The sequence below is a fragment of the Patagioenas fasciata genome, chromosome 20, assembly GCF_037038585.1.
Source record: "Patagioenas fasciata isolate bPatFas1 chromosome 20, bPatFas1.hap1, whole genome shotgun sequence".
In the NCBI taxonomy this organism is placed as follows: Eukaryota; Metazoa; Chordata; class Aves; order Columbiformes; family Columbidae; genus Patagioenas; species Patagioenas fasciata.
In genome coordinates, this window is record NC_092539.1 from 3,471,764 (window position 1) to 3,496,155 (window position 24,392).

General features: G+C 50.9%; 2 protein-coding genes across 16 annotated transcripts in view; both read left to right on the forward strand.

Annotated features, from left to right (window-relative positions):
• The window catches only part of CACNA1B (calcium voltage-gated channel subunit alpha1 B), a 279,142-nt gene extending 278,243 nt beyond the window's left edge, over positions 1–899 (forward strand). The window contains exon 48 of the mRNA XM_071817476.1: positions 408–899. Within this exon, the coding sequence (XP_071673577.1) occupies positions 408–500 (93 nt within the window). The 3' untranslated portion in view covers positions 501–899. The remainder of the gene's footprint in view (positions 1–407) is intronic.
• A 1,028-nt stretch (positions 900–1,927) lies between these two features.
• Positions 1,928–24,392, forward strand: part of COL27A1 (collagen type XXVII alpha 1 chain) — a 69,269-nt gene continuing 46,804 nt past the window's right edge. For all 15 annotated transcript variants that reach the window (XM_065854046.2, XM_071817284.1, XM_071817280.1 and 12 more), the window contains exons 1-4: positions 1,928–2,058; positions 21,886–22,033; positions 22,930–23,088; positions 23,624–23,819. In XM_065854046.2, coding sequence (XP_065710118.2) covers positions 1,956–2,058; positions 21,886–22,033; positions 22,930–23,088; positions 23,624–23,819 — 606 coding nt within the window. In that variant the 5' untranslated portion in view covers positions 1,928–1,955. The remainder of the gene's footprint in view (positions 2,059–21,885; positions 22,034–22,929; positions 23,089–23,623; positions 23,820–24,392) is intronic.

The following is a 24,392-nucleotide window of genomic DNA, read 5'->3' on the forward strand; positions in this document are numbered from 1 at the left end:
GGTTCGCTGGAGGGAATTCAGAGCAAAGAGCAATGACAAAAAATGCCGAAAGGTCGGGGACCAATGGCGGTAGCTCTGAGGAGCTCTGTTGGCGATACAGAGGGGGCTCTGATAAGGCTCTGCAAATAGTTGTGGGGGTGAAGTCTTGAGGCAAGTGAGTCAGCACGAAGGAGCTGCCGAGGCTGTTTGAGGTCTGAGCAAACTGATGGAAACACCGCAGCGGAGCCTTTTGCCCACGGAGAGAGCGTGGGACCTGCTGATGCAGCAGAGCTGCGTTAATTCAAATAAAACAATATCTATAACCATAGTTTACTCATTTTATTCTCATCTCCACTTTCTGTCACTGCTCTGAAACGGAATATCCCAGTTTTGCCTGTGTCTTTTTATAATTTCTCTGTTTCTGGCAGCATTTCCTCTGCCCAGCACGGCGCCAGCAGAGGAGGAGGAGTCGTCACGGTCCTTGCCCAGCTGCTCCCGCACAAAAACCTGAAATACCATAGGGATGTAAAGCCCCATTTTCTCTCAGAAGGCTGCAGAAGGGAGTGGATGTGCTTGTGTTACTGGATCCAGCAAAGTGACAGTGCATTTAGAAAGATGATGAGCTGAGCCAGCTGGACTGTGGCAGAGTAAATGCCTTCTGCAAGGTTTTGTTTCTCCTCGTGGAGCAGAACGCATTTTAAAGACCCGGTTCTGCAGGTGACCCACCTAAAACACTGGTCCTGCGGTGGGATGTGGAAGGAGCGGAGGACAGAGTTTCTGCACGGTGTGTCCCACAGCACAGAGCGGCTGCAGGACAGAGCCCCGAGATGCGACAGATGTGCTGCTGGGACAGATGGTGACAGCCGTGGAAATCAATGGGATTCAGCAACACCTGAGAAAGGAAAGCCGAGCCCGTGTCATGTGTTCTCGACAAATAAAGTTTGCTACACAGCAAAGCAAATGACTCCTGAGTGTGTCCGACCTTCATTTCCCTGACAAGCTGAGTCGATGAGTGGCAGGGGAAGGGGCAGAGAGGGGGACCTGGTGAGATTTAACCCCTGTAATGCCAAGAAGGGGGTGAACTGTCCCAGGGTCTGGGTGAGGAGAGCGGGGGTTAAACCCAGATGACTGGGAGAGCTGGGGTCCCTCCCTCACCCCAAAATGCCAGGTTGAGAGGCTGATCTGTTCCCATCACCCTGCGAACACAGGGTCAGGCATCTCACTGGGAGAAGCAGCGAGCTGGGAGACATCTTTGAGGGCAAAGCACTCAGAAAAACCCACTCACAGCAACTTTTATTTGTGAGGGATGCACATCTCCTTTACCCATGGAGGTGAAACCAGCACATGATGGGGGGTCATTAACCCTGCAGCCCCTGGTTTAGGTACAAGCCTGTGTCTGTGTTACCCCCTGCAGCTTTGCACACATAGAAACATTGAAACATTTTGGCTGGAAAAGACCTTCAAGAGCATCGAGCCCAGCCTTTAACCCACCCCTGGCACTGCCCCATGTCCTGAGAACCTCATGTCCGTCTGTCCAACCCTCCAGGGATGGTGACTCCAGCACTGCCCTGGGCAGCCTGTTCCAATGCCCCACAGCCCTTTGGGGAAGAAATTGTTCCCAAATGCAACCTCAACCTCCCCTAGTGAAACTTGAGGCCGTTTCCTCTTGTTCTATCACTAACAACTTGGGAGAAAAGAGGGATCCCCCCGGTTCCAACCTCCTTCCAGGCAGCTGCAGAGATCGAGCGGCTCTCCCCCAGCTCCTGTTCTCCAGGACACGCCGGGGAACCCCCACTCCGACCCTTGCGTTGGAAGCGCCTCTAGTTTCGGGGAGGGGGGCTGAGGGGGACATTAACCCCTGCAGCACCGGGCCCGCAGGAGTGTGTGCCAACCCTCGCAGAGGTGCGTGTGGGGAAGGGGGCGGAGGGAAGGGGGTGTCCCCGGCGCGGGGCGGGGGCGGCGGGGCCGGGCGCACGATGCGCTGCGGGGCGCGGGCGCTGGCGCTGCTCTGCGCCCTGTCCCTGTCCCTGTGTCCGGCGGGGCTGGAGCTCCCCGAGCCGGGCTCGGGGCTGCACGCAGGTAGGAACGCACCGGGGCGGGGGGTTTCACACTATCCCCCCCCATGCATGCGGTCGGCGGGGGCATGGCGGCGGTCCCGGTGCTGGGCGCGGCGCTCCCCGCTAGGATGCACTGTCCGCCCGGGCTGCAGCCCCGCCGGTACCGGTGCCCCCAGCAGCCGGGGCTCTGCGGGGTGCGGCGGCGGTTCCCGGGGTGGGGACACCTTGAGGCTCCGGCCGCGGGACAGCCTCGCTTGTTTTGCGTACAGAAAGGCTCCCCACACACACCCCCAATGGCATCCCCGTGGGATCGGCTGGCGGTGTTGGGAAGGTCTCTCTTTGGGGGGGTCTCAGTGTGGTGTAAGGGTCTCAGCGGCAGGGGCACGGTGTCCCTCTCCCTGCAGGAGCAGGGCAGTTGTGCTTGCCGGGGTTTGTGCGTGGCTTCTCTGATGTGGAATAGAACGTAATGAGCCACAGCCGGCGCTCTTGTTCCTGGGGTACAGCAGCATCCCTCCATGTCCCTCATCTTTCCCCTCTATGGCTGATCACTGAGTCACCGTCCTGAAACTTTTCATGAAACTTTAGGGAATGCTGAGTCCTGTTCCTCCTGGTGGCTGGAGCCCCTGAGCAGCTACCACCTGGGATGGGCAGAACGGGGTTTGGGCCCCTCATGCTATAAAATGAGGCGCAGGACTGGTTTGTCTTACAAAAACTTCAAGCAATCAGTTCCCAAAGCTTGGCATGTGGGTCTGGGACTTTTCACTGGGAAGTGTTGGGCTGTGTGGGGGATGTCAAATATGTTAATAAAGTGACTATAAAAAAGGACGTTTATTTTGAAGGAAGCACTGACTTGTTTGTAAGACACTCATTTCTGCATTCACCTTGTGCTAACATGCACAGGTCCCACTCAGAGGTGGTGACCAACCAACCCAGAAAAATCCTGTCTGGGAACGTGACCCAAAAATAAACGCTCACGAACTATTTGCCATTAATTAAAGCTTAGAGTTGCCCAATTAAAATCTGCTTAATTAAGGGATAAGTGGCATCTGAAAATGCAACGCTTGGCTCCTGCAGATGGTATTTCTTGCTGGAGGGTTGGTGAAAGTGGTCTGTCGGTAAATTATCCTCCTGGAGGTCTGGTGCTCTGAAGTGCCCAATACAGTGTAGTACAGCAAGGATCTGGTGTCTTACGCTGTTGTGTGCCTGCAATTACGATATGCACGGGGATTTTGCAAACTAAACATTTAACCCACTGTAAATATGCAAAATCACACATAATTTGCAACGCATCAGTACTGTTTGTGTATGTGTCGTAGCATATATTTAATATGACAGAGATCATGTTTGTGCGTGTGCACGTGTATATATAAAGTTTACAAAAGTATGGTAATCTTAACCAGTTTGCAAGTCAAATTGCTTAAAAATCTAGAAATACCAGATTTGGATGCTTCATGTCGTCTCTATTTGACCCTCCAGTGCACGCACATTACTATGGAGTCCTCAATTAGGTGATTAAATGGTATTATTTACTTTTCCCTCACACAACCCTAGATTGTGCATGGGAAGTGGTGTAACTACAGGGATCACTGCCTCTTTCCCCAGCTGTGCTGCCTTCCCCGAGCCTGTTTGCCCCTGCAAAGGCAGAGAACGAATGATTAAAACTTCAGGGTTTGCAGGAGATACGAGAGCCCCCAGACAGAGCTGGCCAGTATATTTTTACAATGCAGCTTTTATCTCAGAGGTCTTCTTAGCCGAGGTTTTCTGCACCAGAGGATGGAGGGGAGAGCCAGCCCGGCTTGTTGTGCTGCAGTGCATCTGATGGGGGCTGAAGGACGGACGTGGGGATGCCGCGGGGGGGAGATGCCCAGCCAAGGGGTCGGTCTGCTCTCTCCCCTACAAAAAGAAGGCTCAAAACCTGGAGAATTTGGTGCGGTGGTTTCTGCACCAGGCCTGACAGAGCACATCTGTTTTCCTACATGATGTGAAAGCTGTTCTGTCATAGCGGGAAGACTCAGAAGCTGGTTTGTTCCTAATGGGCTGCAGTGAGCGATTGTCCTCACAGCTGAAAAACTCACCCCCCACATCTGAAGTTTTTTAGCATCAGTTTCCAGATGTTATCTGCTGGATAAAAGAGTCTTTTTCTGCCCTAAAATCATCCAATACCTTTGTCCGTGAATTGGGAGGCGGTAGGTAGAGGCAGGAGACCTTGCTGCCTTCCCTTGGACACAAATGCCATCACGCGCATCACATCATAAGTTTTGGGTGTATCTCTGTTTGCACTAAACCCAATGCAGTTGGGTACCCACTCATTTGGGTGCTTTGGGACCCCCAGCCTGGATGTGGCCCGTGTTTCTCCAGAGGAGAAGGCGCTGACCGGGAACATGATGCTGCGGTTTGGGATGTGGCACGTGCTGGGTGTTTTCACACTGCCCTTGCCAAATGCTGCCATCCCAGCCAGCGCTGCCACCTTCCCGAGGTGACGGGTGGCACACGATGCTTACGGCAAAGCTGTAAGGGACAGGGACACGGGGGTGCAGGGACGCTGGGGGGTGTGTGCAGGCACAGAGCTGGTACCGCTCCTAGTGCTGCCGTATCCAGACAACTGCTGTGATGTTTAACTTTGCTGAACTTGAGCTGTTTGCATTGAAAAGTCTTCCCGTTGTATGTCTGCCTCATGCTGAATTATTTGAAATAATTCTGTCCAGCAGTTCCCAGGATCCCCGTCCTCAGCGTGTATTTGTATTGCTGTAAGCTGGAGTGCAGACGTGAAGTTTGGCAGCATCCCCACAAGAAATTCTTCCAGATTAGACCCAGTTATAAATTCTTGAAACATTCCAGGCCATACGGAGCCTCATTTCCTAAAAATTCTCTCTCCTTGTTGATTTTTAAGTGTCCACTCTGTGTGCCAGCAGGTCTGGACCCTGCCATGGGCCAGCTCTCGTGTCCCCACATGTGCCACCATGCCGAGCACAGAAGGACTGAGATGCAGCCAGGGATGCTGGCACTGCTGGCACCTCTATTTTTTGCACGTATTAGGTGGAAATCATTACATTTAAATTCCGCTGTGCTGGGTTTTCAAGGGTGGATGAGTGTCTTTCCTTTAGGGAAGAATTTTCTAGAGAAATGTAATTGATAGCCAGCATGCTGCAGGTTTATGATCATATAAACTGCTTCAGGGAGTTGAGCTGGATGATACAAGCATCACACCCATGCAAAAATAAACAGTTTGAGCTGGACTGTGTGCCGTTACACCCAACCTGGTGCCTGTCCTTGTCGAATTATTGACAGAAGCGCCGCTGCTCTCCCAGCCAAGCAGCTCCAACTCCTGGTGCTCAAGCCCAGGCTAAGCTGGGCTGGTTTGAGGTTTGATTCCAGTGAGGTGGAGGGGTTTGGGGATGGGGGCAGAGGGTTTGGTGTGAGAGGCAGCTGGGGGTGGCTGTCCCCACCCCTCGCCTCGGGCCAGGCTCCCAAAAGTCGCTCTAATTTCTTGCAGGGGCGGCCGCCATCTGCTCCTGGTTGAGGTCCTGGCTGTGCCGCGGGGGCTGACGTAACGTCGTTCCACCCTGGTCAAGGCAGCCAGAGCTCTTTGTGTATGTTCACTATGTGCTATATATAAATATAACATTAATCTTGGCTCTCAGAAGCCTCGCAGTGATTGTGGGGCTGGTGTTAAGCCCCTGTGCTGGCTGCGGTGCCGCTGTCGGTAGCTGTGACTGGTTATGGCTCATCCCCTGAGGAGAGGAACTCAGTCCCCGCATCCCTGTGGCATTTGGGATTGTTCTTTCCTCTGGGGCTTTGTTCTCTTTGGGTCTCGTTTGGGAAGGACCGCTCGGGACCCCCTTTGGAGAGGTGGTGGGTACCAGGTGGCTCGTGGGGGCTTGGTCCTCATGGCCCTGGTTGGGTGCAGACTCAGGTTTGGCTCCGCAAGGTGTGAGGAAGGAGCCCTCTTCCTCAGGGATGCTCCGGCATCTGGGGGGGTCCATGCAGGTGTTGCAGCTCTTGCCCAGGCAGGGAAAGGCTCTCCCCCTGCTCCTGCCTGTCAGCCCGGCAGCATTTCAGGGCACAGACATTTCCTTCAGCTAAAAAGAGAGCGGAGGGCTGTTCACCCTGACCTGCCGTCACATCGAGAGATCGTGATTACTTTTTTGTGCTTTGCTCCCTATTTTTAAACAAACCAGACTGGCAAAATAGGGTCTGTCCCCTTCCGTGACATTGCAGTGACCGTGGGAGTGCTCAGCCGAGCATCCTTGGCTCCACCAGCTGCATCCCAGGGTGTAGCGGTGCGGTGAGACCTGGTCCTGCCGGCGCTGCCACGGGCTCTGTGTGGCTGAGGCAGACGGTGACGGTGGCAGAGGGAAGTGGTGCTGGCTGCGAGCTGGTGGCAAAGAGACTCCTTGTCCCCGTAGTCACTTCACTGTGTTAAGGCTTAATTCAACCTGCAGCCCCTGTGACAGAGCAGCCGGCTGAAAAACCATCAATTAAGGAAAAAACCTCTCTAAGACTTAAAGACCCTCCTCCTCTGCCTTTCCTGCTCCACGAACTCAGGAGAGCAACACAGTGACAAAAATCAGCTTCTGTTTAGGGCATGTCAACCTTGACAGTGCATCTCCATCCCACCATGATGGCAATTAGTGCAGCACTAATTACCCACGTGGAGCTTTGCCGAGCTCCCCCATCCCTCCCGACAGTGTAATTCCTGTGGGTTAAAGGCCACCTCAGGTCACATCAGGCTGATCCCAGTGCCGCTGGGGACAAGGGTGCCCCAGCACGTGGCTCTTGGTGCCAGGAGGGATGGATGGACAGAGGGATGCAGCAGCCCCTCAACCTGTGTCTGGGAGTCTCTTTGTTTCATGGATTTGCCACAGCGATTTCACAGACGTGTTGCATCAGCTCTGCGGGAAGGAGCACCAGGATTTGCTGCTATAAGGTGCATTTGTTTTCCCTAATTTCCTTTCCACCCAATCCCTGGTGCCCAGCGTTTCTGGGAGGGATGAGGAGATGTGTTGGCTCTCTGGGAACAAGGTCGGCTCCAACGTGTCCCTGTCCCTGATACCCTCTGCACACGTCCCCCGGGATGCTGTGAGGTGTGGGTGCAGCATAGGCAGTGCTGCTCATTCTGGGGTGTTTAGCAGCCTGATCCCCTCACCCCCATCAAATCACAGAATCATAGAATAACCCAGGCTGGAAGGGACCTCAAAAGATCATCTGGTCCAACATTTTGTGGGTAAGGGAGCCTGGATGAGATTGTCTAGCACCCTGTCCAATCGCACCTTGAAATTGGGAAGCCCTGGGATGGGGTGGCGGTGACACAGAGCAGGGAGTGACACCAGACAGATGCTGCTTTTGCTCGCTCTGTAATGGCTCTGAGCTGAGATCTCTTTGCCAGACAAACTGCAGCCGGACAGTAGATCATGTTCCATTAGCTTCTTCCTTTCTCTTTTTTAATATATATATATTTTTTAAACCTGCTAGACATGACGTTTTGAGGAAGTGCTGTTATTCTGCCGGATTGCTCTGTTTTATGCTTATCCGTTCCCTCTCTCACCCCTGGGGGTGCCAGCGTTTGTGCTGCTGCAATTTCGTCAGGGTGCTCTGGGTCATAACAGAGAGAAGTGGGAATCGATGGGCTTGTGTGGAGCTGATCCCATAGCTGGGGAAAAATGCCGTGTTGCAGTGTGAGAGCTGAGGATGATGTGATTCCTCCTGGAAAGGTGTAAATCAGAAGAGATATTCAAAATAACTCCAGGCATGAAGACCATGAACTGTAGGGTGAGGAGAATTTATTGGGATATTATCTGCATACAGCACCATGCGAGACCCAGACCTGGTGTGTTTTGTGGCATTTGTATGTCTCTATACTCACGATTAAGTGTGTGTGTGTACTCAAGATTGAGTGTGAGTTCACGCTACAGGTGGAGCATAGGTTTTCAGAGTGGAAGATGTACATTTTACTATGACTTTTTCTGCTTTCCTGCTGCTGAACCTTTCTTTCTAAGCCACATTTTCAATGGCAGCATCCACTGGGAGTGGGGAACGTTTGACTGGAGAGGCAGGTTGAACGGGTTACCATCCAATGAAGGCATCTGCCGCACAGGAGTGAAACCTTCAGTGTGACAGCGTTGTGTTGTTAATGCTTTCTGAAGTCCTTGAATAGACCAATTAACCAGCTGGGGTTTGCCTGTGGAAATGCCCCTCTGTGTTTTGGCAGGTGGCGATGTACCCGATGTACCGGGGCTGAATGAGATGTTCTGCAATGAGAGCCATTAAAAGGTCGTTAGCAAAGCAGAGTGGTTTTGAAGTTGAATGAAGTTGAATCGCGCTTTCTGGCAGCGAGCTTTGCGTGAGCAGATTTTAAACAACTCCTATGCTATTTTTTTTCCCCTTTATTTCCTTACTAGAGTATTTGGAATGTTTTAACTTTAAGGGTGGCATACTGAAAGATTTGGGTGAGAGAGGTGAGAAGAGACAGAGGACCCAGTCTTCATCGTGCGGACGGGTCCTCCTCACCCTGGCCGGTGAGTAGAGGATGTGGGGTGTGGAAGTGAAACTGAGCTGCAAAAGAAGAGGGAGAAAGAGAGAAAAACCAGTGGACACACACTCTGTACATAGATTTTGAGTAACTTAAAGAGCAGCTTTTTGGCCTGGTGGCTTCGCTCTTCTACATCACTTGCAAACTCCTGCTTGTGTCCAGCCAGTGCCTTGGTGCCTCGCTGCTGTTTTCCCCATGGGTTCTCTACCAGAGGTTTAACCACAGCTGGCACCGCGGCACAGAGATGCTTTGTGGTGAGGCCGGCAGAGGTTTTGCGGGAGCGCGGTGGTTGCAATCAGCTGGCTGCAGGGTCTTGTGTTCTTCCAGGACAGGGTGGTGCAGGGACCTTCATTCCCCGCAGCACATGAAGGGAATCATAGAATCAGACTGATTTGATTTGGCTGCACAAAGACCGCGGTTCTGTCTTGTGGCCTCAGGGCAAACCCTGGGAACCAAGCCCCGAGCTCTCTACCCCAACCTGAATGAAAATATGTGCAGTGAGTTTTGGTTTCATGTTGGTAACTCCAAGGTTTCATACCCATTTGGGAGGAGAGAAGGGCACGAGTTCCTCATGCAGGAGTGTTTGAGCAAGACTTCAGCCTGGGCAGATGATGGTCCTGTGCTGATCCCTCCATCCATAGGCAGCAAAAAAAAGGGCAGCTGGAAACCATCCCCAGCTTCCCCTGATGTGCTGCGTTGTGGGGACATGGGGATTGCAGGGACAATTTCTTTCCCAAAGGGCTGTGGGGCATTGGAACAGGCTGCCCAGGGCAGTGCTGGAGTCACCATCACTGGAGGGTTGAACAGACGGACATGAGGTTCTCAGGGACATGAGGCAGTGCCAGGGGTGGGTTAACGGACTCAATGGTCTTGAGGGTCTCTTCCAACCAAAATGATTCTATGATCTCCCTGGGGCTCATGGAAGCAAAAGTCATCCTGCTCAGGCTGGGCAGGTCTTGCAAACCACATACTGTGTTTAACGCTGGAGGTCCCAGTGTTTCCCTCCTTGGCAGGGTGAACCTTTAAGCTGCCGAACTTGCTTTGAGCAACAACTCCTTCTGGTGGGTCTTTTTAAGGAGATCAAACTCCTGCCTGGGGTAGATGGTTTTCTGATTCCTTATTAATGGGTTCATTTTGTAACACCTTGCTCATGGTTTTCCTCTCTAAATGAGTGGTCTTTTGGGAATCCTATACCTTCTGCACTGAAAGTGCTGTTAATTTTCTTCCACATCTCCGCTGGTTTTAATTGCAACCTCTCACGTTAGCTGTAACAACCCATATGTTGATTGTATATACGATTTAATTGGCTGCTGGCCCACCTCATGGTTGGGTTGTGGTGGAGTTCCAGTTGCTGGGAAGACTTTAAATCTAGATGAGCTGTTTTTCCAACAAGGAAATACATTTTTCCAAATTCAGCTGCAGCTGTTGGTCTTAAGCTGGAGATCTCCTTTGGCATATTCTTTGTAGGACATCAGATCGCAGTGGTGGGGTTTTTTCTAGGTTGAAAATGGATAAATAGGAGAAGATCCCACACTTAGCAACCAGTCTTGTACTACCTGATGGATGCTGACTGGGCACAAGTGACCCAAAATTAAACTAAAGCAGCAAAAAGCTGCACCTCACTGTGTTGCTTTAGAAGACAGTACTTAGAAGCCATATCTTTGGTTCCTGTGGTTTAGTTTTATAATTTTTAGTCTAAAATATACAAGACAATCATGATTTTGGGCAGGGAGTGACTGTGCCCCAGAAGCTGGTGTTACTGGGGTAACTGGTGTTACTGGGGTAGTTGCTTGTGGCTCTCTGGAAGCCCTGGGCTTGTGAGAAATTGGGTTTTATAGCTGTGGAGATACTGCAAGTCTGTTTAACATCACATGCAGCGGCAGGAGGCGGAGAGGGAGATTGTCGTAGCATAATTCACGTTGGAAGAGACTTCTGGGGACCATGGAGAGCAGGTCCATTGATCCAGACCATTGAAAGGGCCACCTGGAGATGACCGCTGCTGGGTGACTGTTTTCCTACAGAGGCATGAGTGACATTTCCAAGATTGTTCCTTTGTGTCTGGGCTCTTATTTCTGATATGTGCAGTCTGGTGTAGTTTACCTTGGTCTTGAGCCCTGGAAAGAAGTGTCTGGGGTTACGTCAGAGCCTGCAGCTTTCTCCATGCAAGTACAGGGCGCCAACTGATACTCGAAAGGGGAGACAGGGCTGACACACTCCAGGAGGTCCCGGGGTGTGGAGGGAGCTCCAAGCCTTGTCCATGTGGGAACTGCAACTCCCAGTGCAGCATTTCATTCCCACAAAGACGGGAAGGAGGGTGAACATCGATAGCTGGAGGCTGATCCTAAACCGGCTGGTTGCAGCTCCCTTGGAGGCATTAAGGTGATGGAGGAAGGAGCATCCCAGGCTGCTCCAGCTCTGTTTCCTCCCCATCCCTTCATTTCAGCCCAGGGACCCCCCTGCCTTGCAGCTTCCTGCCTCTCCTGAGCCAAACATGTGCAAATGTGACCGTCAATCCCACCCTGGATGGTTTTTACACGCACAGGCTGGTATTTCCTCCCAGCTCCTTCTCCCCCTGCACGGCCCCTTCACAAAGCACAGAGTCAGGCATCGCTCCTGACCTTGACCTCTGCACCTCCTCCCAAAATAGGAAGCATCTGGCAGGCATGTGCTGCCTGGTGGAGCTGCAGGGGTGTTACAGGCGCTGTGCCTTGTCCTCGAGCTCTCTGCTGGACGTTGATGGGTGGTCACTCCCAGGAACCATGTAAACCCCCCCTAGTCTGCGATATCTTGTGGGTATTTTACTTGCTGGCAGTAAGCTGCAAGGCCAGGCGGCAAGGATTGCTTTGCACAAGCTGGGAATGTTTTAATGTCTTAGAAAGAGAAACCTCGAAACCTTCCACCAGAAGGATTTCTCCCATTGTGTTATTTGATACAGTATACAGCTTAAAAAATAGTTCCTGGCCTTCGCGGAGCAGAATGTGATACAGTGTATTAGTTTAACAAACCCTTCTCTTTTAGTCTGGGAAGTGAGCCCATGGATCGAGCTTTTCTTCTTTTCAGTCATCACACAGAGGTGTCAGGGCAGCAGGATAAAGTGCTGTGCACTTCGGTGAAGCTGGAGAGATACCAGGGTGGGTTATGGGTGAAACTCATACTAGAGGAGTTCTGGTGTTTTCCGGCATCTATGTGTCTATAAAGATGGTAAGTTGAGTGGTCCTCTTGACCGCTCCAGAGTATGTAGCACTAGAGGTGATTTGCAACTGAAGTGGAATAGAGATGCAGCAAAGTGTTTCCCACAGATGTTATCAGACATGGTCCTGAGGTGCCTGAACAGGAGATATGTCTACACAGAGGAAAAATATACTGGGGGATGTTCTTCAGGGTGGCTGCTTCAAGGTAAAGGTCCAGTGAAGTTGAGGGAAGGTGGGCTTGGGGAGCTGCTTTGATGGACCTTGGTGGAGCCCCTCCTGGGCGTTGGTGAAGTGGTACCTCCAGCACAGTTTGGGGTTTAACAGCTTCTCTCCACACAAATCCTGGTTTATGTATTTGTCTGGAGCCTTCTGACCTGTAGATCAAGCATTATGGGCTGAATGTGGCGCATGAGGCTTGGCTGAAATGAGACTTTACAAGATGAGATGTTCTTGCTGGGGGGTGTCTTGGGGTCCCTGGCCCCAATGCCATGAGCTGATGCTATCCCAGGCATCGGGAAGTTTGCCATGAATCTTGAAGGTTCACAGGCACCCAGGAATACTTTGGGTTTAAAAATTCCAGTGGAGGGGGAGAGGTGGGAGATGATCAGCTCTGCGAAACGCTCAGTGTAAAAAACTTGGAGAAGCATTCGGGAGTTGAGTAAAGGTTGAAACCGCGACAATTCAAGAGTTTGTGCAGGAAAAATTGGCAGTTGCAAGTGTGGAATGAATCACAAATGCGCACATGTTTTGCCCGAGGTGGAAGTCAGAGTGCTTTTTGGCTGTGAAATGTCAGCTTGTTAGTCTGGGAAACACTCATTTTTAATTTTTTCTTTATTCTTGTGAGCTGTGTTGAAGGGAAAAGTCGGGACTGCTCCTGCCCTGCTCTGCCCCAGGCTGTGCTGGTGCATGAGGCTCTTGTGCTTCTTTCTTCCTTTCATTCCTGCTCTCTTTCTGCAGGTCTCCCGGGACAGACAATGCGTGGTAGTGAGATACAACCTCCAGAATGCTGTTCTTGATCAAATGAATGTTAACACCAGGTCAGAGCCTGAGCACTGACTCTCACAACAGCATATCTAAAAGTGAAGGAAGCAGAAATCGATCCCTGCAAAGCGCTGTGCACTTCGCTTGCCTGCAATGGAAAACTTTCCCTTTGATTAAGTGCACTGGTACTAATTTAGGTTTGGATATTAGTCATATGCTAACAGGAGCTGGTAGAGGCACTTGCAGGGCTCAAAGGCTAAGCTCAGCTCAGGCAGGTCCAGCTCCTGCAGCCCGGGACTGTGGCAGATGTGGGCTCCTGGGGAGCAGCGTCTGTCTGTCCCCTCTCCCTTGACATAGGACGCTTGCTGCTTTGCAGGGAATGCCAGTATCTTCAAAGTGATTTGTTGCAGCACGAAGTGGCTGTATGTTAGCAAAGGTCAACAGTGTGCTGACCTGTAGCCATTCTTGTCAAGGGGAAAGTTGGCCTTGCTGAAGGAAGGCATGCTAAGAGAGTTTCACTGAGTTAGGCTGGGTTTGGACAGAGGTGGGAGGTACATTCACAGGATGATTTGTGTTGAAGGGACCTTCCCAGCTCCCCCAGTGCCACCCCTGCCATGACAGGGACATCTTCACCAGCTCAGGTTGCTCAGAGCCCCGTCCAGCCTGGCCTGGGATGTCTCCAGGGATGGTTCATCCACCACCTCTCTGGCCAACCTGGGCCAGGCTCTCACCACCCTCAGGGACAACAATTTCTTCCTCATGTCCAGCCTGAATCTCCCTCCTTTAGTTTAAAACCATCACCCCTTGTCCTATCACAACAGGCCCTGCTGAAAAGTCTATCCCCAGTCTTTCAGGAAAAGGAGACTGGACTTGCCTTTCCTTGCCAGCAGCCAGGACCTGGAGTCTCCAAGAAGCTCCACGAAGCATCCCCGGTCCCATCCCTGCCCGGCAGCGGCTGGAGGAGCTGGCAGCAGCAGGCACTGCCCAGCAGCCCGGACGTGGCTCCCTGCCCATCGTACCTGGCACAGCGTGGAGCGGGTCCCTGCCAGCCTTTTGTCTGGCCGCGTGTCCCGTGCATGTACCCCAGCCTTTGCCCTCCAGCTCCCTTCCCCGAGTGCCGCTCATCTCCAAAGCCAGCCTGGCGGGACGGGCAGCGCTGCTGAGCATCCAACTTCCTGGCTGTAGCCGCCGTGTTTGCCCTGTGCTTTCCAGACCAGTGGTTACTCCAGGGTCATGGTTTCAAAGTTTTCTCTACAGACTGGCATGCTGGAACTACAAATTTAAATCACAGAATCGTAGTATCATTTTGGTTGGAAAAGACCCTCAAGATCATTGAGTCCAACCATGCCCCCACCCCTGGCATTGCCTGATGTCCCTGAGAACCTCATCTCTGCATCTGTTCAACCCCTCCAGGGATGGTGACTCCAGCACTGCCATGGGCAGCCTGTTCCAATGCCCCACAGCCCTTTGGGGAAGAAATTGCTCCCAAGATCCAATCTGTCTTTTCCAACCAAAACTATTCTATGATTGTATATATTGTGTTCCATTGTCATTTTTCCCGGGGATCTCAGTCACAAAGGACATGTGTTGGGACAGCACAAGCCCTGCTCCTGCACAGATGCCATGTGGATGCTCATTGGCGCCTTCTGCATGGGTTTAAGTTAACCTGAGGCTCCTTTTTTGCCCATCTGGGCAGATCTGCTGTTGCGACCACCAGAAACAAAGCTGCTCTTGTGGGTGCTGTTGTCTGACCCGATGGGGCAGCTCCAGTGTTCAAACATCAGGTTCTCTGGGGCTGGAAGCTTTACTGCTGCTGCTTTCCCACAGGTTTTTTTGATACTTTGATTATAACTTGGAGAACAGGAGTTGCAGAGGTCCTGAGCCAACGTGCGTGTTTTTGTGGTGTGACAGATGGCTCTTGGCACGCGATCAGACCCTTTCTGGTGCCTTTCACCGGTGACTAACATCTGGGTGTATTGCCTTAGAGCTGGCTCGCCTTGCACATTTTTGATGATATCAGGTTTAAGCTTCAGTTTTTCAGCCTCGGATGATGTTACACATACAGTTTAAAACCTCTGTTAGACTAAACCAAGCAAACCAATCCTTCACTAGCAGAAGGAGTGGGGTAGTTTGGAGGAAGGGTTTGTTTTTAGGGTACACCAAGCCCTTATTTGCTGAAATGAGAGGAATTCCCAGGATGGGCTCCCTGGACGTATTTATTTTCATTTTCTCAGGCTGTAATCTCTCCCAGATGTGTATGTCTGCAGCAGAAGATAATACCAACCCAACTGTTTCCCTTGTTACTCAAGACACTTTCAACATTGTTGAAATAATAGCTCGAGCTGAACCTTTGCCAGACTTTAAAATAACTCATCTAAGACAATGGGAGGTTTAGCTGGAGAAACATTTATGAAGATCAACTTGTAAGGGAGAAAAAGAGGACGGAGGTATTTCAAAAGTAGATGTTTCCCATCAAACTGCTGCTTCGTTCCAAAACTCTGAAATTGCATTTCCTTTTGTAGGAAATCTTTCTGCCTTTACCTCTTCATTTCACTTTTGTAGCTTCTGATGTATATTTTGCGGATTCCCTCTGCCATTTGGTGAAGAAAGGGGAATTAGGAGGTAAAGCGAACCCTTCTACCTCCGTCCTTTCCTACCACTGCAAAGGGGACACTTTCGTGCTGCCCCACCCAGCTGGCTTTCCTACCCCCACAAAGTCTTGCTGAGATTTTAAAAGCGCATCCGATTCTGCCTTAGGAGGTATCCAAGACTTCACAAAACATCATGAAAGCTCAAAAGTAAGAGAGAGAAAGAAAGTGGTATATGCCGAGGTATCTCTTGGGCAGCCCAGGCTCCCCAGGACAGGAAAGACTTGAGCTGAGGTCTCTGCTCACAAAGACTCTGCCTTTGGCTCAGCAAATCCTGACACTGCAGGGAGCTGGGAGGAAGCAGCAGGAAAGACTCACTCGGTTCCTGCCCTTTTCCTCCCCTCCAAGCATCTGCTGTTGGAGCCAGGGATGGGGGCTGGAAGGACCTCCTGGTGGCCCTGATCTTGAAGTCTGCCAGACCTAGAGAAGTTCTGGGGAGACCTTATCGTGGCCTTTCTGTACATAAGAGGGGCCCATAAGAAAGGTAGGGACAGACTTTTCAGCAGGGCCTGTTGCAATAGGAGAAGGGGTGATGGTTTTAAACTAAAGGAGGGAGATTCAGGCTGGACATGAGGAAGAAATTGTTGTCCCTGAGGGTGGTGAGAGCCTGGCCCAGGTTTCCCAGAGAGGTGGTGGATGAACCATCCCTGGAGACATCCCAGGCCAGGCTGGACGGGGCTCTGAGCAACCTGAGCTGGTGAAGATGTCCCTGCTCATGGCAGGGGGGGCACTGGGGGAGCTGGGAAGGTCCCTTCAACCCAGACTGTTCTGTGATTCTAAGCCTTGGCCATGAGAGCTTGACGGGAGGAGGGGGGTGGTGTGCACACCAACATACGTGAGAGGATTCTGCAAATTAGGGGTACAACCTCTGGCTGTGCCGTGGGCTGCCCTCCGTGGGGCTGAGCATCCACCCAGAGGAGGTTTTCATGGTAATCCCTTCACTGCATTTCTCTGGTGGCTTTGTGCGTATTTACGTGTGTGTCTTCTAACCCTACAAAACAAAACAGCAGAGAGGGAGGGTCTTGGAAAGCTGGTGCAGGAAACAAGCCCCTGGAGTGTGATAGTTTGTAGAATTTTCTATTAATTTATTTTGACAGCAAAGCAACAAAGGAAAGTTTATTTACTAGCAGCAGTGAGAGCCAATGTTGTTGGGACTTGTCCCCACTCAGTGGCACACAAGTTTTACCAGTATGCTTTTTAGTTGTTTTAAATAAATCCCACAGAATCCTCTGCATACGCAGTGTAGACCAATTCCAATCTGGTTTATGCTGATTCACTGTAATTCAGTAATTAAGTTTAATTGCCATGAGGCGGACTTGAACAGATTGAAGAGTGACTGTGCAGGGATTTGCACAAGTTTAAATGAAATCCATTTAAAAATGCCCCTCTAGCTAAACCTATCAAGCCCTGAATATAGACAAAACATCAGGTCCACAGTGTTTTGTTTGAGGAAAGTGTGGGGTTGATCTCAACCCAATAGCATTTGCTGTCGATGCTCCAGGAGGGGACAGGACATGGGTGCACAGGGCATAGGAGGGAGGAACCTGGGTAGATATGTGGAGAACATATCCACATATGGGGAACAGGAGACAGCCCAGGGATGGGCAAGGCTGGGGCGAAGTGTGGTACCCAGAGCATTTCCCCAGGGACCAGAAGCTTTGGGTTGAGGTTCATTCTCTTGGATGCTCAGGAAGGAGATGGTTGAGGAACAGTGCAGGATCTCTCAGTACATGTCTTGAGAAGGTTAGAAGTGGCTTCTTTTTGGTTTTCTTATTAAAAACAAACAAACAACAAACCAAAACCAAGCCAACCCAAATGAGGCCACTCTTGGGGTGAGATTTTTCACGCCATCCTATGACGGGGACAGTTGGGATTTACAGAGAGAAGACCTGATGAGGATGGTGAAGCCGAAGGCTGAAGTGCCCACCAAGCCCACTTCCCTGCTCCTGTGGCCACTCTGGTTTCATCATCTTCATTGTGGGTTTAGCAAGTCCCAGTTCTTAAACTCTTTGCTTTCCTGCTCCCATTGCTCTTCTCAGAAAACTCCTTCACAGACTCTTTCTGCCACTTGGCCTAATTTTTCTTGTAGCCAGCGTATCCTTATTCGGGGTCATTCCCGACTTCCAGCAGCTCTCCCTCCTCCCCAGGCTTTGTCCCCAAAAGCCCCGTCCCTGTCCCACAGAGCCCCTCACGCTGGGCCCGTACAAAGGAGCGGCAGACGCCTGCAGATCTGCGTCATGAGCTTGAAAAGAAACCTGTGCTCCGATTTTTCCTGTCCAAACAATGCGTACGGCTAGTTCTTTTCTTCTGAGAAGGTTTCGCTTCCCTGAAGCTTTCTGTCCTCTCTGTGGGTGGATGGTTGCATTCACTCTTCCACTAATAGGTACAACGTTCTCCGTGAGAAATGTACTTTTTCTATTTTTCTTCCTGCTTTGGCTCTGTCCCCTTCAACTTCCAACCAGTGGTAAAAACCAAATTATCTCTGCTCTCCAGAGCAGGGAGACGAAGGTTGAAATCCTGTTGCGTAACCCTCTGAATGCGGGTCCATTGCTGCGAGCTGGCTGCGCTTTGGCTTAAACCTGGTCTCATGTGGCTTGTGGTGTTGCCCTTAAAAAGAAATTATGAGGTGTCAAGGGAAATGGGAACAGCAGGAATCAAACGTGGCACTGGAGGTGACACGGATGGCTGCCGTGGACATTATTTATGTTACAAGCAGTGCTGGAGTAGAAAGAAAAGCAGGAAGAGCTGCTGGAGGGTTGATGTTCTGCAAACACAACACTATTGAGGTGTCCTTGACCTTGTCCACCCCATGTGCAGAGTCATCAGGCAAGTCCAAACAAATATGAAGCTGCCACCTTGGATCCCCTTGGTCCAGAGAAGGTCAAGACACAACCTCCAAGCCTGAGAAAGTCTTTCAAGAGGCGAAGGGTGGAGGAGAGTGAGATGTTGAGAGAGGGGTGGAGGAGCATCTGTGTTTTGGGAGAGCCTTCTTGTTTAGAATGCTTGGTTATGGACCATGCATGCGCTCATGTGGTGGTGTCAGCGGTGTGAGCTGCCAGGAAACGCTTGTCCCTGTGTAAAAGCCTTTTTTTCCATCACTTCATGCAGAGAGCCTTTATTATTAAATTCTAGCTGTGATGTATGAGCTTCTTTAATTCAGAGCTTGCAAACACAGCTGAAGTGCATGGCCTGTGATCCTAAGCAGACTTTTAGCAGGACATTTTCATGAGCCATTCAGAGATTAGAGGAGCAAAAGACCCGTTAGGTCATATGCTCCATTCCCAGCCAGCAAGTGCCAGGGCTGTCGTCCCAGCTTGTCCCCAGGCCTTGGCCAGCCCAGTTGTTTCAGGTCCCAACCAGTGATGCCACATCCAAGGGAAGTGACTCAGTCTGACAAATCCTGTTACAAGCTCTCCCAAGGCTCCAATTATGCTTTATGTGTTTTAGTATCATTCACTCTTCCCTCATTTCCCTCCTTTGGGGAGAACATAAAGCAGAGTATAAGCTTCACATGTGCAAGCATGAATGGTCACTTTTCTGTATTTGCAACCCCAGGGTGTCCCCCCAGGGAATCTCTTCCAATGGGATGGGGTGGTAGGGGACCACAACTGAACCCTGTCTGGGTCCTGAGAGCACTAATGAGCCTTAATGGCCCTGACCAGCCTCATCTGGAGCTTCCACCCACACCCTCAGCCCAGCAGCCCCATTTAAGCTCAGTCCTGTGCCCCACGCCCTCCCCTGAGCTGTGATACAGGGTGCTGCTCTCCAGCCCTGCCTCTGACTTTGTCCCCTGGATGGACCAATGCTGGGTGTAACTTGTGTCCTGGTAGGTATGTTTGTCTCTTGCGTGGACTTTGCACCTGCACTGTAGCCTTGTTTCCAGCCCAGCTTCTGCCCATGGAGCCATCCCAGGCCAGGCTGGACGGGGCTCTGAGCAACCTGAGCTGGTGAAGATGTCCCTGCTCATGGCAGGGGTGGCACTGGATGAGCTGGGAAGGTCCCTTCAACCCAAACCATGCTATGATTCTATGTCTCCCTTTGCGCTTGACTGTACTTCATGGTGGACCCAGGACCTGGTTCACGTTCATGGTTAGCCTTGGCTGAGGGTGCCCAAGCACTCTGTTCCCAGGGCTTGGCTCTGCCTGTTGTGTCGTCCCCTTGGCACTGCCTGTTAGTGGCACTGCCTGTTGGTGGCACTGCCCACACTGGGGTCCCTCAACCCCCGCCATGCCAGCGCCTGGGGAGCAGCCGCCCCTTGGTGTTCCCTGTCACCGTCCCTCTCCACTGCCCAGGCCGAGCTCGTGGGTCCCTGTACACCCATCGGGTTCCCAATTGGCCTCACAGAGTAACCAGAATCCCTTTTCATAATGTTCCCTATCAAAGGATGTATTTACCTCTGGGGTTGTCCATCTGTGTCACCAGTCTGACCAAGACATATTTCCTGTTTCTCTTCTTCTTCCTTTGGAATTTTAAGTCTCTGTGGGGCCAAAAGACTGATGAAGGCAGGAAAACCCTGTATTGAAAACGCAGTTGTGTGCAATGACCATATCCTGCCCAGCAAAACTCCATGTACATGTGTTATTTCTAGTACTAAGTCTCCAGCTGCAGCTTGTGTATGAAGACTTGATAGAATCTGATGAATTCACATTGTCTGCCTGTAATCACCAGCAAAGCTGATCGGTGATGGGAGCTGCAGCCCCTGGAGATGGACCGTGCGGGTCTTGGCACATCCACTGGTGACAGCAGATGGGAAATCACCTCCCAAAACTGCTTGGGAATGAGAAGGGACAAACATTCCTGTTTATTTTGGTGGTTTTTTTTCCCCCCTCCATCAGTTATGTTTGGTCTCACATTAATTCCCCACACTGTGCACATTCATCACTTGCAGCACTGATAAGCTCCGCCAACTTGGTACCATTTTGGGGTTTATGACTGTTCAGGTCTCCGAGGGCTCAGCCCTGCACCCTATGAGGCTTGGTACTATTTTTGCAATGTTCCTGCTGCTGAAAGCTGTTGCACGTTGACGTTGCTGAGCTGAGAGTTGCCTGGGAACCTGTCAATGCTGTGACCATGTGGGGAGTTGGGGAAACCCCAGGTGAAATCCCAGGTCACTACAAATAGCTGTGTGTCCAGGACTTCATTCCCTGCCCTCCTTCCCAGCACAGGACTCTTTCCCTTGCAAAACCTTCAGAGGAGGTGGTGGTAGGACTGCTATGTTAGCATCTGAACTGGATCAAAGCAGCTTTCTGCTCAATTGACTTGTTATTTTCCAGAGCAGCAGATCTATACGGTGCGTATATCCCGTCAGGCTGCAGCACACCCGAAACTGTTCATCTGCCCACCAATAAATCTCGCACCTCATCGGCAATGGGATTTAGAGTGAATACTGAGGCTGGATGCCTCCCAAGCCATGGCAGATGCTAGTGCAGATGGTACTGGCAGGATTCCCATTGACAAGTCATCGAGTGGGCTTGTCCAGGCCCTCCCAGTAAAGGGGCTGTGGTGGATTTGGAGTGATCTCATAGGCTTGTCCCCACCCCTTGCAGGTGGCAGGGTTGTTGCCCACTGCCCAGCAGTGTCAAGGCATGACAAGGAAGGAGAGACCTGGTTGGAGATGTCTTGGAGGTAGAAAGAGTGTGTCTGGGTAGAGCCAGGTGTCTGCAGGTTTGGGGTTTTTTTGCTAATGGAAGGGAACAAGAAACGTTGTGGTTTTAAACAATTTTTTGTTCAGCTGTTTCTGTAGTTGAATGATTCTTTAGTTAAAGAATGAACCTGGAAAAGGAATGTCTCTGTTCACCAAGGGAATCAAAAGCTCCTTGTGAGACTGAAGTGATGGTGCTGCCAAGTAACCCAGACCAGGGGCTCTCACCCAGTTCAAACCATCTTGCATGTTCAGAGCGTAGTTCTGAAGGTGGGACTTTCACCTGCTGGGAAGGGGTTATTGCGTGATACACAGCTCCCGATGGAGCTCCTGACCTTGTCGCAGCAATGAGCCCTGTGTTGGGTGGAGAGGAGTGCTCCCATCCTCTGGTCAGGACACAGTAACCTCAGCGTACTCCTTTGTCCAGTTCTTTATTGAAACTGGACGGACTTCAACAAGGAAGCTTGGGAAAGGGCTGAGCAGGGTTTTCTGTGCCCATCTGATCTAGGACTTGTGTTTTAGGACATTTGTGTCCCAGGCTTTGCTATTTAGTCCTGAGCATCCTCGCTATATAAAGGCACCACCACTACTGGGGCAGGAATCGCCCTTCATGTGTTTGGGACACTGGCCTCGAAACATCCTCTGTTTCAAAAAATACCACCTGGCTGCCTCTGAAGTTATCTGAATATTTATTTTGGTCTGAGTTTGCTGAATTTGTGAATTATTGTCATTTCCCCAAATTGCATTCTCTCCTTCCTGGAGGTTTTGTTTGTCATGTAGTACGAAGAACGAAGAGAGCAGAGCCCTGTAGTGAAGGTATCTCAGCTGCTGAGCATCTCTTTTTTCTTCCCCAATGCAGATGAAGTGGACTTGCTGGACAAAATTACTTCCCACGCGCAGGACCTCAGCAATATTTCCTTCAGCTATGATGAAGCCAACTGCAGCGTCCTGGAGATCGGGCAGTACGCAACCCTCAACATCCCAACCAGGGAGGCGTTTGGGGACAGGTGGGCTGGGCTGGGGGACTGGTGCTCAAAATCATCTCTTGCATGCTTGTTGGTTTGAGGGGTTACTTTAAGACCTTATTCTGTAAAAACACGAAGAGAACACATTCACTCTGGTCTTACAAGCTCAGTGCTGCTTCTTGTTCTACTATCTTTATTGGTCACAGAATCATAGAATAGTTTGGGTTGAAGGGGCCTTCCAAGTTCATTCAGTCCAAACCTTGTGATGAGCAGGGACATCTTCACCAGCTCAGGTTGCTCAGAGCCCCATCCAGCCTGGCCTGGGATGTCTCCAGGGATGGTTCATCCACCACCTCTCTGGTCATGCGCAGGAAGACGCATTGGCACAGTGGTTGACTGACCATTTCCAGGAATGTGTTTTCTTGGTGTTGCCATCAGGAAGACCTCTCTGCTCCAGCACAGAATTGGAGAGAGCAAGAGAGGCAGCACAGCCGTGTCCATCAGCATTGCTTGATGCCAAGGTCTGTGGAGACCTAGAGCAGGTCAGACCTTTGCTGTACTTGCTAAGGGGCTGTAGCTTGCTGTGGACAAGGACACTGTGAGAGAAGGCAGCGTTGAAGAGCTGTTTGTAACTGGGTCACCATCCAGTCTCAGAGGTGGGCAGGGCAGGAGTCCCATAGAAAGTCATGCACAGCCACACAAGCATGTGCTGAGATTTCACCTGGGATGCATTAAGGTTATATGGGGGATGCTAATTTTGCCCTTGCTGCTTACTTTTGAATCCCTGACCTTACAACCTGGATGGCAGTTTGCTCTTGGCTTTTTAATTTTTGTCCTCCCTGGGTTCATTTGTACTGAGACTTTTTTATGTCCTAAGAGGGCAGCTGGGGGTGATCCCATAGCTGCTGCAGGACACCATGTGTTGCTTCTTTCTGCAGGTTTGCAGATGAGCTGAGTGTGCTGATGAAGCTCAGGTACTTGTTGAAGGAGGACACTAGTCTGGTGACCATCCTTAGCCACCGGAGCCACGTGCTCTTCCAGATCAGGATTAACCCCTACGCCTTGGTCTTTGTCACCACCAGGAGGAGACACTATGAGTAAGTTCCAGCTCCGGTGCTTTCATCTGCCTTTTCATGCTTCCTTTTCTACTCCCAAGTTAAGGTTTCTTACTCTGGCCTTTGAGCAGTGCTGCTCTGACCCCAACTCAACTGAATCAAGGTTGTGTCCCCGCTCATGGATGATGGTCCCTCAGACCTGGTGCTGTCACTGCCTAACTCAACTTGGTCAAAATGATGCAGATCTGGAAAACAGGTCAAATAACAAAAAGATTCAAATGCCTGGGGGATAAATCAAGTGGGGAGAGACACAATTACCATAATTTTCAGGCAGCCTCAACTGCTTGTAGACATACCCGAATCTATTGGATAGAAATAGCATTCCTGTGCTGGAAGAGAAGTGATGGTGCTGGTGCTGGCTTTTGACTTAATTTCTCTTGTACTGTCCTTGGCATCTGCACTAAGGATGGATACATGAGGGACCCTGGGAGCTGGTAAGGGTGAAGCCCAGTCCTGCATAAGGTGTGTGACCAAAGTTTCTTGTTGTGCCTCTTCCCTTCCCCTCTGGGACACACAGGTTCCCAGTTTCCCTTCTCAGTGATGGGCACTGGCACCAAGTTGCTCTCAGCATCTCCTTGGAGAGGCTGGAGCTGCACGTGGACTGTCGGCTGGTGGACAGAGTGAGCTGGTCCAACTACTTCGGGATGGGAGTGAACACTGACGGGCTGATCATCATCGGGGGCCTGATCGAGTCCTTCGAGATCCCCTTTAAGGTGAGAGCTGGGCAGACCTCGCAGGGCTGGGTTTGAGGACATGATCTGCTCTAGCTGCATGAAGTGAGGCTGCAGCACCCCTCTGAAGGAATCCATTGCCTTCTCTTCCTAAATCACACCATTTATTTTCACAGTTGGGGAGGGTGAGCTTTGCAAAGGCTTTGAATTGTGCAAAGTGCTTGTTTTTGGGTCAGAGCAACACAAATGCTGGCAGTCACATCAGCTGTAGAGACCTCTAGGTTACAGATTTACACTCATCCTCTCTTGTTGACCATGACTTGTACCATGTACAGAAGTCATCTGTGCAGTTTCCATACTAAGTATTTGGTTGCAGAGCTTGTCCCATGCATGTGTTGAAGATAAAATCCCTACTTTGAGGGCTTTACAAGGAAATGGTTCCCAGTGGGGCGAAGTAGATGGCCTTATTAAAATGCCTAATAAATCCAAGGCTGTCAGGCTTTGTGTTGAAACATCTGATGGTCAGCCTCAAACTGAGGGCATCAAACAAATCTAGCTCTTACAGAAAAAATCCAAGTGGCATTTCTGAGACCCACCCCTGGTTTGTATCATCAA